At 44.8% G+C, this 15509-nt stretch overlaps 1 protein-coding gene across 1 annotated transcript in view; it reads left to right on the top strand.

Annotated features, from left to right (window-relative positions):
* Positions 1-15509, top strand: part of AFG2A (AFG2 AAA ATPase homolog A) — a 1603044-nt gene that overhangs the window by 158467 nt on the left and 1429068 nt on the right. The window contains exons 6-7 of the mRNA XM_069242390.1: positions 9729-9858; positions 10147-10203. Coding sequence (XP_069098491.1) covers positions 9729-9858; positions 10147-10203 — 187 coding nt within the window. The remainder of the gene's footprint in view (positions 1-9728; positions 9859-10146; positions 10204-15509) is intronic.

Below are 15509 nucleotides of genomic sequence, written 5' to 3'. Positions count from 1 at the left end.
TGGTGAGGAGGGTGACTGAGTTCCTCGACCTTTAGCTGCCCTCCGTGGCTGTCAAGGCTAATGTCTTGACGGAGGTGCTTCAGTTACTCCTTCTGAACCTCTTCTATCATTTAATGAAGTCCTCAAAGATGTCCTGCTCTTGGCCTGGTCCAAGCCCTGCACAATAGCTCTTGTGAACAGGACAATTGCCCGCTGCCATTGCCCCAGGTGACCCCAACGTCCTCATCCAACATCCCACCCTGGAGAGCTTGGTGGTCCAATCCTCCACTTTCAGAGTAAACCCTGATGCGTTCCCTACCACTCCACTGGACATGGAATCCAAAAGGCTGGATAACTTGGACAAGAAGTTATATTATTTTTCCAGCATGGCATTGAGGTCGGTAAACACCGTCTGCCTTTTGGGATGATACTCCCATTCACTCTGTGACTCAGTTGCTGCCTGTGGTTTCGGAGGAGGCCCAATCATACTCTCCCAAGCTGTTGCTGACTAGAGAGATGCAGCTAAGTTCGCCATTCACTGTGGGCTGGACATAACCGACTTACTAGGCAGAGCGGTTTAATCATTGGTGTCCCTTAAGCACCACGCCTGGTTGAGAACTACTTGCTTTTCAGAGAATTTCCAGGCTTCGATCATGGACATGGCCTTTGACGGCTCCTATCTTTTTGGAGACAAGGTAGACTCAGCGCTGAAGTGCTTCAAGGACAGCAGAGCTATGGCCTGGTACTTGGGCCTTTCTATGGCTTCTCGCCAAACCCAGTCTGTCTTTCTCTTTTTTTATGGGCATCAAAGGGGTTTCCGACCACATCTCTACCTGCTCAGCCACCATGGCACACAAGCTTCCCAGCCCCTGTATGTGGCCTGGGCAAAGCCTTGCATAGGAGCTCCTCGTGGGGACAAACTAAAGAGGCTGCCACTAGTCCTCGTGGCCAGGTAACCAGAGGTCGGGCCAGCATTCCCAATCCCCCCATACCCCCCCACCCCATGAACGAAAACACACACACACACACACACACACACACACACAGCAGCCGCAGCCTCCAAGCCTTTTTAGTTTGTCCTCTAACCCTCATGGGCAACCAGTGGGAGGCAGGATACAACATCACCTGCACCACTTGAGGTCCATAACATCCGACCCCTGGGTTCTCTAGATTGTCCAGAAGGGCTATTCCCTCCCCTTCATGACTATCCTTCAACCCATGCCACCCACTTACAATAGACTGATGGAGGACCATATCTCTCTACTCCACCAGGAAGTGGTGTCTCTCTTTGCCAAGGGAGCCATGGAAAGGGTGGCAGCAGCAGAAGTGAGTCGTGGTTGCTATTCCAGCTAATTTCTGGTGCCCAAGAAGGACAGAGGCCTTCGTTCTATCCTCAACCTGCGCCCTCTCAATTTCTTCATGAAAAAGGAGAAATTCAAAATGCTCACGGTTGCTGAAGTCTTATCTGCCCTGGACCTGGGAGACAGGATTGTAGCATTAGTCTTGCAGGATGCATACTTCCCCATCCCCACCCTGCCTGCCCACAGACATTACCTGTAGGTCACAAGCACTTTCAGTTCACTGTGCTCCCCTTTGGCCTTGCCAGCACTCCTCGGGTGGTTACCAAAGTGATGACAGTGCTTGTATCTCATCTGGAGAGATCAGGGGTGCCAGTTGTCCCCTATCTCGACGACTGGCTGTTGAAGGCAGGATTGTCTCAGGCAGTTGTCTCCCACCTCCAGACTACTGCGGACCTCCTGCACTCGCTGGGGTTCACTATAAACGTGCCAAAGTCACCCATGACCCCTTGTGAGAAGCTCGTTTTCATCTGAGATGTTGTAGACAGTGCAGTTTCGGGCATATTCTCCCAAATGGCAAGTCCAAGATATTCAGGCTATGATATTGATATTTCAGCCTCTATCCTAGATTTCAGTGATACTGCCTCTGCAAGTGCTGGGCCTCATGGCCTCCTGCATCCTGCTTTTGACTCATGCCCTCTGGCCTATGCAGGCTCTGCACTAGGACCTGAAGTTCCAGTGTGTGCAACATCAGAGGAATCTCTCCGACTTTGTCCAGATCTTGGAGGGCATTTCAAAACATCTGCAGTGGTTGTTAATAAACCCCAGTTGGGTAGACCTCTACCCCATCCCCAACCAGATCTGACAATGGTGACAGATGCGTCACTCCTGGAACAGGGCAACCATCAGGGAGAGGTGGAGATCAAAGGATTCCGGTCTCCGGCAGAATCCGGAATCCACATCAACATGTTGGAACTCGAGCGATCTGGCTGACATTGAAAGCCTTTCCACCCTCCATCAAGGTCAGGCTAGTGCAGCTGTTCACAGACAACACCACCGCCATGTGGATCCTTTGTAAAGAGGCCCTTCATCTCTGGACATGGCTGGAACGTCAGGGCTTTTCCCTGGTGGTTCAACACCTGGCTGGTACTCTGGATGCCAGAGCGGACAAACTAAGCTGAAGATGCCTAGCAGATCACAAATGGCGTTTCTATCCAGAGGTGGACACCTTCCCATCCAGAGGTTGTGCAAGGTCTCTTTTAGCAGTGAGGAGTGCCTTGGTTGGATGTGTTCCCTGCCACATGTGCAATGTTAGCAGTTCTGCACGCTGGAGTTTCCAAGACAGCTCTTGCTTTTCATCTCGAGTGGAGCTCAGACCTCCTGTACGCCTTTCCGCCCATCTCACTCCTGCCCAGACTTTCTAAGACGATCAGGAACGACAGGGCCCAAGTCATCCTGGTGGCCCCGGACTGGACTCGGAGAGTCTGGTATTCCAAGCTGTTGACCATGGCCATCGGTCATCCTTTCAGGCTGCCCCTTTTAGGAGGATCTGTCGCAGCAGCAGGGGAGGGTTCTGCACCTGAACCTGTCAATGCCCTGCCTTCATGAGTGGAGATTCAGCGGCAACAGTTGACCACTTTCGACACTCCACCCGAAGTCTGAAATGTGACGTTGGTGCCAGGCGTTCTTCCACCAAGATGGTATACACCTGGCATTAGTGCAAGTTTGTGGCATGACCTGCAGAAAAACAGGTTGATCCCCTTTCTGCTCCCTTTTCTCGGGATCTTCTGTTTATTCTTTCTCTTGCCCAGCAGGGCTCTGCTTTGGGCACCTTAAAAAGGTTCTTTCCATGGTTCCCAGATCAGCCAACTCTTTTTCAGTCCCCTAATGTACATAGGTTTCTGAACGGTCTCCAACACTTGTTTCCGCATTCTCCCTTCTTTATGCCTCAGAGGGACCTTAACTTAGTATTTACTTTTCTGATGTGTGCTCGGTTCGAGCCGCTCCATAACTGCTCTATCAAGGTCCTTACAAACAAGACGGCTTTTGTAGTGGCATTAACATCTGCCCGAAGGGTCAGTAAGCTCCACGCTTTGTCATCCAAGCCCCGTAACTCAACATCTTCCCAGACAAGCTGGTCCTTTGCACTAGAGCTTCCTTTCTACCAAAAGTAGTTACTTCCTTTCATGTAGACCAGTCCATCACCTTGCCTACCCTTTATGCTCCGCCTCATCCCTCTAAGGAAGAGGTGCAACTCCACCAGCTGGACCCAAAAGGAGTGTTGTCATTTTGCCTTGACCGCACAAAAGAGTTTCAGGTGAACAACCAACTCTGTGGGTTATGTCTGAACCAAGAAAGGGAAGGCGGTACAGAAATTGACCATCCCCAGATGGATAGTGCTCTGTATCAAACTACTGTGCATTGGCCAAGAAGCAACCCCCTGTGGGCTTGCATGCTCATTCCACTGGAGCCAAGGCTATGACCACTGTGTTAGCACACAGAGTCTGCGTCCTGGACATCCGATAGGTAGCAGTGTGGGTGTCTCTGTACACGTTTACCAAGCATTACTGCGTGGACAGTCAGGTCTGCAGGGATGGGCATCTTGTCTGTTCGGTCCTATAGGACTTGCTAGTTTTAATTTGTTCGGCAGACCCACCTCAGGGGAAGTATTACTTGAGCATCTATTCTAAGGTAAGGAATCTGCAGCAAGAAGTCTCTATCAGATGAACAAGTTACTTACTTTCGGTAATGCCTTATCTGCTAGAGACTCTATCTAGCCTCGGATACCTTTCTGACCTACCCATCCTTCACGCTCTGCGAATGGATTGTAGACTTAGGGCTGTTTCCCTTTTCAGGGCACTAGTTATCACACACCAGAGGGTAGTGTTCACAAAAAAATTCCAGATCCAGTCTGACACCTGGACGTAGTTCTAAGATCAGGAATACGAACCTAGATGGAGTCACTACCAAATAAGGTGTTACTGAAGGTAAGTAACTTGTTTGACTGTGCCAATGATAGTAACTGAAATGACAAGTTATGTGATGAGCCAATGCCAGCTGAGCCCAGGTGCCAGCCGCTGGACAGACCACAGGTATTATGTTTGTCTTAGTGATAAACTGAGCCAGTTTCTTAAAAATAAAATCCGATCTCAAGAAGGTACGTTGATGCTTATCCCTGGTCTCATGCCCTGTAAAAAAATGAAGATTGAGATACTTGCAGTTTCCTTCATTTTTTTAAAGCATTTAATAGTCTGATGAGGTTAAAATGTGTTTGTCTTTTATTTATTGTGGACACGCAGAGTACAGATATGTTCATGTAAATCGTTTGATGCCAGATACCAAAATAAGGAAATATTTACACACTGGCTGTTACACACTAGAAATATTAAGGAGTAATATAATAGTAAAATGTTTATTTAAAATCAGAGTTGGGTGTAATTCCAGTTAAAAAGTTGTAAATGGTTTCTGGTTCATCTTGGGTATATGATGGTTTTTGGGTACGTTAGATAGCATATTTACACCAGTTTATTGTTGCTTCTGTGTAAACAAGCATGCACTCTTTATCATCTGTTTTCATGTTCACTTTTCCAATGAGAATATTCACAAGGTTTAACCAGTCATTCCTCATGGTGTTGTAATTGTTACCTCCTAACTGAAACGGACCTAGTCTACTCCGGAATTAGCTGTCTGATGCAAATATTTTCTAACTATAGACCTTTATACACATCAAGTTCGAAATGTATTAAGACTTAGGGTGAATCACTTTTCTATGAATAATCAATGTGGCTCAATTGGCTTATCAAAAAGCCACTAATTACATGATGGTTGCACTACACAAGCTGCAAGATACTTGCATCCAGCCCTGTATTACATAATCCTAATGGACCCCATGCATGGGGATCAGTGAGTAGGCCTTCAGAGACTGAGTTTACATTCTTTGTTCTTACTTTAACTTACCTGTGCTGCTTGACTCCCTTATGTTTATCACATAATTCTTAACTTAATGTTTTTGTTTTCTGTCATTCTATTGAGTGAATAGCCTTGCCCAGGTTGGTTTGGGAAGAACAGTTAAAGGTCAGTGTTTTCTTCCTTGCTGTGCAGCAGAGTGCAGGTACTTGCTGACATTTTGCCACTTCTTTTGTGGCCTTCCTGTTCTGGTGGCACTGAAGAAAGCAGTTGACTGTCCCAGGTAGTGATTGTCAGGCATAATCAGGATTGTCTGTCTGCTGAAGGTTGTTATGTGGGCTACACCTGGTCTCCCGTTTGCACTCTATTAAACTGTGATTCAGACCAAGTGTTAAGTGAAATTTTAGGGGACGTTCAATTATTTTCGGACGGGAGCTTCATATTTTTCAAAACCTCTGGTGCTTAACACAGTTAGGGAAGTAGTGGCTAGTCTGGTGTGGGGACTCTTCGATGTCAGGCTGTAGTTTGTGAATGTGCCCTCAGGGTTTTGCGTCGAGTCCAGGCTTTTAATAAATAACCTAATTGCTTATTGTAGTTGCTGCCTTGATTCCCATCTATGAAAGCCTTTCATTTACCATACTACAATATGAAAGCCTAAGACAGCAGCACACTGTCTTGGTGGCATGGGGTCCGCTAGTAATCTCATTGCACAGATATCTGGAAGCACATGCAGACTTAGAGGTAGAATTAGGAACATTGCGTCAGGCTTGTCGCAGGTCATCATCCTTTCATGTTGGCAACTCCCGACTTTCACTTTAGTCCTCAAAGCAGTCACATTTCCAGGTCTAGATACAGATTCCTGCTGGCACTGAGGGATCTGGCAGTGCTGCATGCTACCCTCTCTCCACAGAGTGCATTCAGAACTAGGGCCAGAAACAGTCACATGCCACACTTAAGCACTCCAAGACCATTAATCAGTGTTCAGTCAGTCATTGGGACTGAAGTACACACCCAACTTCAAGACGTTCCTCAGTGCATGTCTTCAGTCCTTAGGAGCATATGTTCAGTCTTCAGGAGCATATGTTCAGTCCTCAGGAATTCCTCAGTGCGTAAACAGGTGTAGGGGCATGAACTCTTAGGCTTTCCACAGAATGCAGACAAACCTAGCTGTAGAAGCTTATGTTCAATCTAAAGGCCTTATTAAGTGCATAGACAGACCCGTGAACTCTTGGGAATTCCTCAGTGTGCAGACAAACCCGGGGGATGAAAGAACTTAGTATCCATCAAATATTCCTTAATGCACAAACAGAAACTGAACCCCAAGTGCCCCTCTTAATTAGACAGTGCATACATTTAGAACATTTAGTTCATTGTCATTTGTTGGCATGTTCAGCTTTTTCAGGCATTGGCTCTGTACACTACTATATAAATAGAAGGTTATGTTGTGCAACTCAAAGGAAGGATGATGTGGTCAAAGTCATACACTTGTGATACCTTTCTTGAAACCGCTAGTTCAAATCTAATCTATTAGGAATGCATGTGTGAGTTGTGTTGAGTTGCATTAACCCGTTTTTGTGCAGAGCCTAATAACTCATTTGGGTTTTGGGGTGAACTAGTTTTTTTTGCTATTTTACCTTTTTTCTGTATGCATTTATTTCACTCTAAAGGTTAGGGTTGAAAGTCACTGGCCCCAAAGTGTGATCTGTTGATCTGGAAACAGAAGTCCATAAGATCAGCTCTGAAAATGGTGGCTGCAGTACCTTTTTTTTGTGAAACCATCTTTTTTTAGCATTTTCACGGCCAGTTTATAGCAGATTTGCCAGCTCCTGCCAGCTGAATATATTACATAATATATGTACAATATGTCCAGTCATTTACTGTTATCATATTGCATCATGTCTGTGCTTACAGGGGTTATATGCTTTTAAAGTGGTGAGCAATAAATTATAAAAGTGAAATAATTAGCCAAACCCACAGTCGTCATATACAGGGTGTCTCGTGATAACGGGAGCCTCTCAGCCATCGTAAAGTATAGCGGCCCCTACACTCAGCACTTAGGTTGTTGACAGTTATCATCTTTACAAGATAGTTCCCACTGCTCAGTTTGTCGCCATGACCCCCCCCCCCAACCTCTCTATACTGATCCTTCACCACAATGAGTAAAGTGTCCTTCGATATTACAATATAGTATTATGCTCCTCAAAAGTCCATGAACCCTTGCTAGTCATCTGTTAATTCTTCCCAGGCTGCTGCTATAGGTTTCTTTCACAGACCGTGTGCCTTTTCCGGAGTCAGTGCCATTGCCTCCGCCCTACAACATTTAAGCGTCTCCACGCTCCAATGCTCCAGCCTTCCAGAGCATAGCTATCAGTCTGCAGGTTATGAGCATCGTCAGATCTGTGAAGCACATGGTGGCACCCCAGCCTGTGTTTTCTTGTATATTCCAAGCAGGCTGCTGGCCATAGAGTGATGGTCTGTGTGCCCAGTGAGGTCACCTAATTAAGGTAGCTGCAGAAAGGTACATAGAAAATTGAGTCACAAGTTCAGTTCCTAGAGTCAGCCTTTCCTGCTCCTCTCATGGTTATGTGATAATAAGGATTGAGTTGGTGGAATTTTAACCCCTGTCATTACTAAATCTACTACAAGCAACTGAAGTTTTGAAGTGTGCTATAGAAATGGCTAACATTGTTTATAATGTGCAGTTCTTACTATATCTTATAGTACATGCCCCTGGTTCCCAGATCACACAGCCAGTTGTTAGAGGTGGAATGTAGCCATTTTCAAGCACGTACTAATACTTGTTCTGAAACAGAAACTCTGACATGGGAACCATCCAGATCAGTTTCAAATTACTGTTTTTTTTGTTACTCTAGCTAGCCATATGATGCTTCTACCAGAACACTTGTTAATGGGGTTTTTTATGCTGTACTTGGAAATCTGATGATTGTACCAAGGTATGTGAGACCTCTAGGGAGCGTCTATGTTAAATCTTGTGATGTCATAAAGGGGAGTGTACGAAAAAGTGATGGATGGAGTGCTTGAATTAATCTCAGCCACTAGTAATTATTCAGACCCCATCTCAGCCTATCGTTATTTTGTACATCATGCCACATAAGTTTGGCCCCAGCCATATGCAGATCAGTCTTGACTGCGCTCCTGAGGGAACTTTCCAGTCCGGACTGCCAAGCCCGGCCCTCCCTGAACTGGTATACAACAACACAGGGTTGGTTTTCCCTAATGAGGACTTATCATCCAGGTCTGACTTGGTTCCAGTGACACAGTATGTACAGTACCCACATCTGGGCATACCTGTCCCACTTAGAGAGTCACACTAATGTATACAAAAAATGATGGATGGAATGCTTGAATTAATCTTAGCCACTGGTAATTACTTGGGCCGCATCCTAATTGTGAAGGGTAGTCTGTCCATCAGTTTTTGTGTACTTTAGTATGTTGCCCTAAGTCCTAAGTGGAGCAGGTACGCCTAGACATGGGTCCTGTGCACACTATGTCACTGGAACCAAGCAATACCTGGCTAAATAGCCCTAACAAGGGTGAAACTGGTTCTGGGTTACTTGTATTCTCTTTCAGAGAGGACACTGGCCTGGAAGTTTGGGCTGGACTGTTCCCATTGGAGCAGAGTAAAGACTGATCTGCATATGGCTGGGTCCAAACTGAGGTGGCGTAGTGTGCAAAAAAACAATTGACTCAGGTGCAGTCCTTAGTAATTACCAGTGGCTGTAATTAATTTGTAATCATTCCATCCATAATATTTTGTGCACTTTAGTGTGTCACCCTAAAGGGGGATGGATGGTCAGCATGCCTGATCTCATTTTGCTACTCCTGGCATCTTGGTGAATTAATGTTGGTGGCTTCTGCGTGCATGGCTTGAAACTTGTACCATAAGCTACTCACTTTGAAGGAAGGAGAAGGAAGGAAAACAAATAGCAACAAAATTCCTCAATTTAATAATGACTTGAAAACCTAGAGCTAGACTTCAGTGGGCATTTGCATTTGCACAGCATGAGGGAATCTGGTTACGATCCACACCGATCCAAACTGATGAGTAGAAAAAAGGTGGAAAAAAGAGAACTTGCTTTGGCCTGCATATGTGCCCTAGTGTGGACGTGTCGCATATGATATACACATGCAGGCGTACAACTGGCAATCAAAAACTCTGTTTTAAAAAGCTACCTAAGTGGTTTCCTAGTCAGCTCAGTTTTTCCATTGTGTTTTGTGTTATGTATGAATTGTGCACCTGGGTTAGGATAAGTTTTACCATTATGTAGAATTTAATATTCCCACAATTTCCTTACATGTCTTCTGGACATGCGTTACATCACAGGATTTTGATCTAGCGTATCCTGATGGTATGTAGTGAAGTGAAAGATAAACTGATGATGTCATGTAAAGAAGGGGTGATCAAGTTGCCCTCCTTGATTAATGTTTGCTTGTGTTTTATTATTTGAATGCTTCAGAACATTGTGTTGTACAAATATATTTTGGTTAATTTGCGAAAACAATGACGCTTTTAATGTTTTGAAGGAATTCCTCCTCCTCGAGGGATATTGCTCTATGGCCCACCTGGCACTGGGAAGACCCTGATTGCCAGAGCTGTTGCTCATGAAGTTGGAGCTTATGTTTCAGTAATAAATGGTGCAGAAATATTAAGCAAGTAAGTGTTGTTTATAGTTCCTTGAAAGCATTTTCTGTTAATGTAGACAAGAAGCCACACTAAGACGTTTAGATGCTGTTTGTGTACCAAGTACAATTTAAATTTGTAACTTCTCCAGTTCCCGCTTCCACTTTCCCCTCCTCCATATTTGCCATCTACTTTTGGATACTGCATATAATATTTAGACATTTTATTTGAAAATTGTAAAATCACTACTGAATACTGTATCCTTTGAGGTCCAGTAGGTTTATGCAAATATTGTGTAAAATTATTCTTTTTGCTTTGCAGGTTTTATGGTGAAACAGAAGCAAGGTTGCGACAGATTTTTGCTGATGCCTCGATGCGGTAAGTACTTTATTTAGTTGTATCACATATATGCACTGGAAAGTAATCTTTTATAATATTGTTTTGCACCCTTTGATGTTGGAAAATAACAATATATTAATATCCTACTAAGCTTGACTTGTTTTAGAATTTTTGGATTTTTACATATTTAGCAAAGGTCTCATTAGAGGGCAGGATTACACATAGAAACTTTCAAGTGTTAGGGAAACAACATAATTTTTAAAAAAAACAGCAGTCCAGGAAAAAATTAAATGAATGGGGCAAAAATTAACAGATCATGAAAAACAAACTAATAATAGGACATTGCAAAAACGTTTTCTCTTGCATCAGTTAGCCCAGGAGAAAGGGCGTTGAAAGTTGTGGGTAGAATATTTAGCAAAGAACTCCAGAATCTTAATAGGTAGCCATTTTAAGGTCTGACTAAGAAGCACAGCTTTCGCCAGACAATTACGTGATCATCACTAGAGAGGGTCTTTGGCTCTACATGTATGGGGCCAGGAGTACACGTTTTGATAAAGCAGAGGTTGTTTGTTTCCACAAAATTGTTTGTCCTCCAGGCAGCTGTGATCATTGTGTTTATATATCCAGCTGCCAAAGCGTGAAGTTAGTGTCACACATGAGACATTGGAATGCTATTAAAGCGTCTTAGATAACTAGATCATTTATGTTGTTTTTTTACTGGCAACAGCACAGATGGGAGGAGGGCAGACATTAACCTACATGGATTTTTAGGTCTGGCTTAACAGTCCAACTGTCACCTGACCTTTTATTCAACACCAACATTATTCTGTATTTCTTTGTACCACAGAAACACATATCTATTCCCATGCTATTTTCTGTACTGTTTCACATTGCCATTCAGCATTCTTTTAAGGCCAGACCCATTGGCAATGCCAATGCGTGTAAAATAAATAGAACCCATTAGCCTTTTGTTACAGTTTGCAGTGCTTGGGAATGGTGCCACACATTCCCTGCCACTGAAATGATGAGTGGTGCAGTGTTTGCCTATGCTTGATTAAGGGCTTCTTAGCCCTGCTGAGTATTATTGGTTTCCTCTAACCTCTTTCCCTTTGTTGGTAATAAGCAGGCTTCTCATGCCACTAATACTGTGTAGGTGTGTTTGTCTCTGTTAGTATGGTGTATGAATTCCCTATTGGTGAATGCCTTTACTGTAAAACTGTAGCTGCTCCCTGAGACCCTGCTTTCTTTAAGAAAATCCTATTTCTTCAAGCTAACTGATTTGAATGTTTTAGGTTCATGAGAGTGTATTCATACTGAAATGTAGATCTGGATGTTCTACTGAAAATATTGCCTCCTTGAGTCCCAGCCATCAGCAACTCCTCAAGGCAACACTGTGGCAAAAGCTGTGATCTTGGGAGCTCCTTTGTGAAAACTGATCATCTGATCTAAGGTTATCGTTATCTGATCTTTAGGAATGTCCATGCAGTCTTCGGTTCAGTTCCTAGGCAAGAAAAATTGAGACTGCTCCATGTAGACTCAAAGGGCACTGCCATTGCAACCTAGAAAGGCTTTGCAACTTGATCTTAAAAGCAATCTTACCATGCAGTTAAGCAGCCCTTTTTTGGCAGATTGTGGCAACAGCAATATGACTGTGAAAATCAATATTGCCTTAAACATTGGTGAAAAAAGATGTCACTTATGGTTTAGTTTTTTGCTCATTCATAGGTCACTTCCAAACGTTCAGCATTTATGAATTATTTATTTCTGATTGACACTTCTAACCTACCATTCCTCAACTTTAGAATATTACCAGATGCAGGTAGGTGTCACCATATGTCTCTGCAAGGACTTCATAAGTCCCTGAAAGTGATGGAGTGAAGGTGTACACTGATGTCTGTTCCTTTTTTTTTTTTGCTCTCTGGTGTCGGGTCCCGAGCTCTGCTTCCAACTTTGTCAGTTTTATGATGACTGTAAATTTTTTCTGAAAGACATTGTGCTTGAGAAGGTGTTTCCCCCCAAAACAAGAGGATTGAAGCCTTGCAATGACTCCAGGAAATAGATGTTGGTCACAAAACTGCAGAAGGTTTACCTATGGTGCTTGGGCTCCATTCACAATTCAGAGTTATGGGATAGGTGTGGCCAAATGCACCTAAATGTAATCTGGGAGCGGGATACAAAGTTCTGTGCTGTCAAGCAGATACAGAGATTGTGTTGAAAACGGGTTGCAGGTCGTTCTGGATTGCAGTCATGAGGTAAGCATTCCCCACATTTACATTTCACCGCAAAGTCTTCCGGTAATACGAAACCAAAAACATGCTGTAAGTGCAAGAAAGCAAAGCGAGATTCTTCCTCATCCTCTACTCTAAGCCTTGCAAGCATTTGCAAGGTGTCATTTGAATGATCTAGCATCTTCTGACTCGCAGCCAGTTTTGCATTTGGTTCCAGAGCCGCCGAAATTATCCAGGCCATAATTGACCCCGCAGCCGATAGAAGCCTTCTTAGAGGCCGTCATGCAAATTGTCTAGACTCTGCTGGCTCCCTCTGACATGCTTTCAACCCCATGGAGGTGAATGGCTCCAGTTAGACATCTGCCAACTGAATCCCCCTAAGAACTGTTCCTATGCCCTAAGAACTGTTCCTATGCCCTTATCGAAACTGATCCATGCTTCCACTCCAGCCCCATGGTCCACGTCTATTCCTTCCGTGCCACTACCTTATCCACTCGTGGCACCAATTTCTGCCATGAGCCACCGTCGGCCTGCTCTACCCCATTTCACACTATGAAATTACTGAAGCTCAGCCAGTGGTTGTGCAACTACACCTTAATCCTTGGCCTCTTACATCACGACACTCATGATGATGAGGAGATGGATATTCTGCTTGCCCCTCATTACACTGGTGAAGGGTTGGATTGTTATATTGATTTGTATAGCGCAGTAATCACCCGAGATGATATCCAGGTTTTTGGGCAGCTGTGTAGGTGTGTAACACCAAGATGCTTATATGAAGAACCAGATCTTTTGATTCTTACAGAACTCAGGAAGTGATAAGGATGCTCTGATATGTTGAGGGAGGTCATTCCATGTCTTGGGTGCGATGTAGGAGAATGAGCAACCTCTAGGTTTACTTTTGTGGCTGCTGGGAATGTGTGCAAGTGAGAATGAGGCAGAGTGTAGGTGTCTGGTGGGTTGGTGAAAGTGTATGCAGCTGTGCACAAGAAGTTAGAATAGGCTGCATTTGTGAATGGGGAGCCTGTGAAGCTTCTTGAGGTGTGATGTGATGTGGGTGCAGCGTGGGAGGTTGAGTATGAGACTTGCAGGGGTTTTCTGAATGGTCTGGAGTGTATGTAGGAGTTGTTTGGAGATTCTAGCATAGAGTGTGTTACCGTAGTTCAGCTTGCTGGTGATAAGTGCTTGAGTGACGGTCCGTCTGGTGCTCTGAACCAACCATTTGAAAATCTTTCGTAGCATGCGTAGGATGTGGAAGCAGGAAGTGCACACTGCGTTGACTTGAGCCGTTATGTTTAGCTTGCCGTCAAGAAGGTTCCAGAGATTTCTTGCACGATCTGTGGGTGTGGGTGTTTGTCCTAGCTCCGAAGGCCACCAGGTGGAGTCCCATGGGGAGGTCTTGTTGCCGGAGACTAGTACTTCCATTTTGTCAGAGTTGAGCTGCTGGCAGTTGAGTCACATCCAGTCTTCTACCATAGTCATGCAGTAGTTGAAGTTGGTTCTTGTGGAGGTTGTCTTGTCCGTCAGAGAGAAGATGAGTTGGGTGTCGCTGGCGTACGAGATGAATGTGATATCTTGTGATCAAAAGATGTTGGCTTGCGGTGTCATGTATATGTTGAAAAGGGTGGGTTGAAGGCCAATCCCTGGGGGACTCCTCATATCACTTTATTGGTCTCTGATGTGGAGGGTAGCAGCCTGGGCCCTTGTGTTCTTCCTGTGAGGAAGGAACAAATTCATTTGAGAATGGCTCCTTGTATGCCAATCTCGTGCAGTCTTCCGATGAGGTTGTTGTGGGAGACAGTGTTGAAATCCACAAAGAGGTCAAGCAGGATCAGGTCTGTATTTCTCCTCAGTCCTTGAGGATTTGAATGTTGTTGGTGGGTAAGAGGAGTGCTGTTTCAGCACTGTGGTTCTTTCTGAATCCTAATTGAGTGTAGTCTAGAAGATAGTGAAGTTTGAAGTGGGTTGTGAGTTGCTTGTTGATGGCCTTCTCAGTTACTTTGGATGGATATGGGAGCAGGGAGATGGGTCTGGAAGTTGCTGAGTTGATTCAGGTTGGCTGTGGGCGTTGATTTTGGTAATTTCCCATTCACCCGGGAGAGGCGCGGTCATGACCGAGGCTTTGATGATGTGGGTCAGGGTGGTGCTGATTGGTGATATTCTCACATTGTAAATGTAGCAGGGGCATGGGTCCATGGGGCCCCTGAGGGGATTGTCCGCATGATTGCCGCTGTGTTGTTTCCTGTATCTGTTTGCCATTTTGTCAGGTGGCTATCTTGGCTGGTGATGGGTAGGCTAACGACGAGTTCTCTGGGGTTGGGTTGGTGTGCGAAGTTGCTGTTGATCTTTGCAATTTTGCTGTGGAAGAAGTTTAATAGGTTGTCACTGAGTTTTTGGGAGGTGGCAATGTCGTTGACAGTGGGCGAAGTGAAATCCTTACCGATCGAGAAGATCCCCTTACAGCTGTTGGAGCTTCCTTTAATGTGGTCCACTAGTGCTTTTTTCTTGGTGTCGCTTATTTGCTGGTGATAATGTCTGAGTGCAGCCTTGTAGATAGTTCTGCCAGTAATGGGGTGGCTGGCTCTTCATTTCCTTTCTAGTTGTTTACAGTCTCTCTTGGTGTCTTGGAGGTTGTCTGTGTATCAGCTGACCTGCTTGTTTGATTTACTATGCCTGTTGGGTTTGGTGGTGTGTGAGGTTCTTGATTCAGTTGACGTCCTTGTTGAGGTTGTCTGTGGGGCTAGGTTGATCTGTGCCGAGAGCGCTGAGCCAGTCTGCTTCTCTGATTTTGCCTGAGCTGCAGCTTGGAATGCTAAACCTGGTAGAGTTGAAGCTTGCTAAGTGCCAGTGTGCTGGATACCTCACCAGCGATAAAGCTGGACTCACCACCTGGTCCACCAATGGAAGAAAGTGCATTTTTTTACTCCCCATCTGGTCCACCAATGGAAGGAAGTGCATCTCCACCATCTTGACCCTAAGAGTGTTTTGAGTTTCTAAGCTGACTGTACGAGAGACCATCATGAAGATATGGGGTTCAGTGGGACCAAGAAAGGCAAGCGGTGCAATAGAGGACTCTGTCCAGGTGGATAGTTTTCTGTATTAAAACCTGCTGTGCGC

This window comes from Pleurodeles waltl, chromosome 1_2, assembly GCF_031143425.1.
Source record: "Pleurodeles waltl isolate 20211129_DDA chromosome 1_2, aPleWal1.hap1.20221129, whole genome shotgun sequence".
NCBI lineage: Eukaryota > Metazoa > Chordata > Amphibia > Caudata > Salamandridae > Pleurodeles > Pleurodeles waltl.
This window is presented reverse-complemented; position numbering and strand designations above follow the sequence as displayed.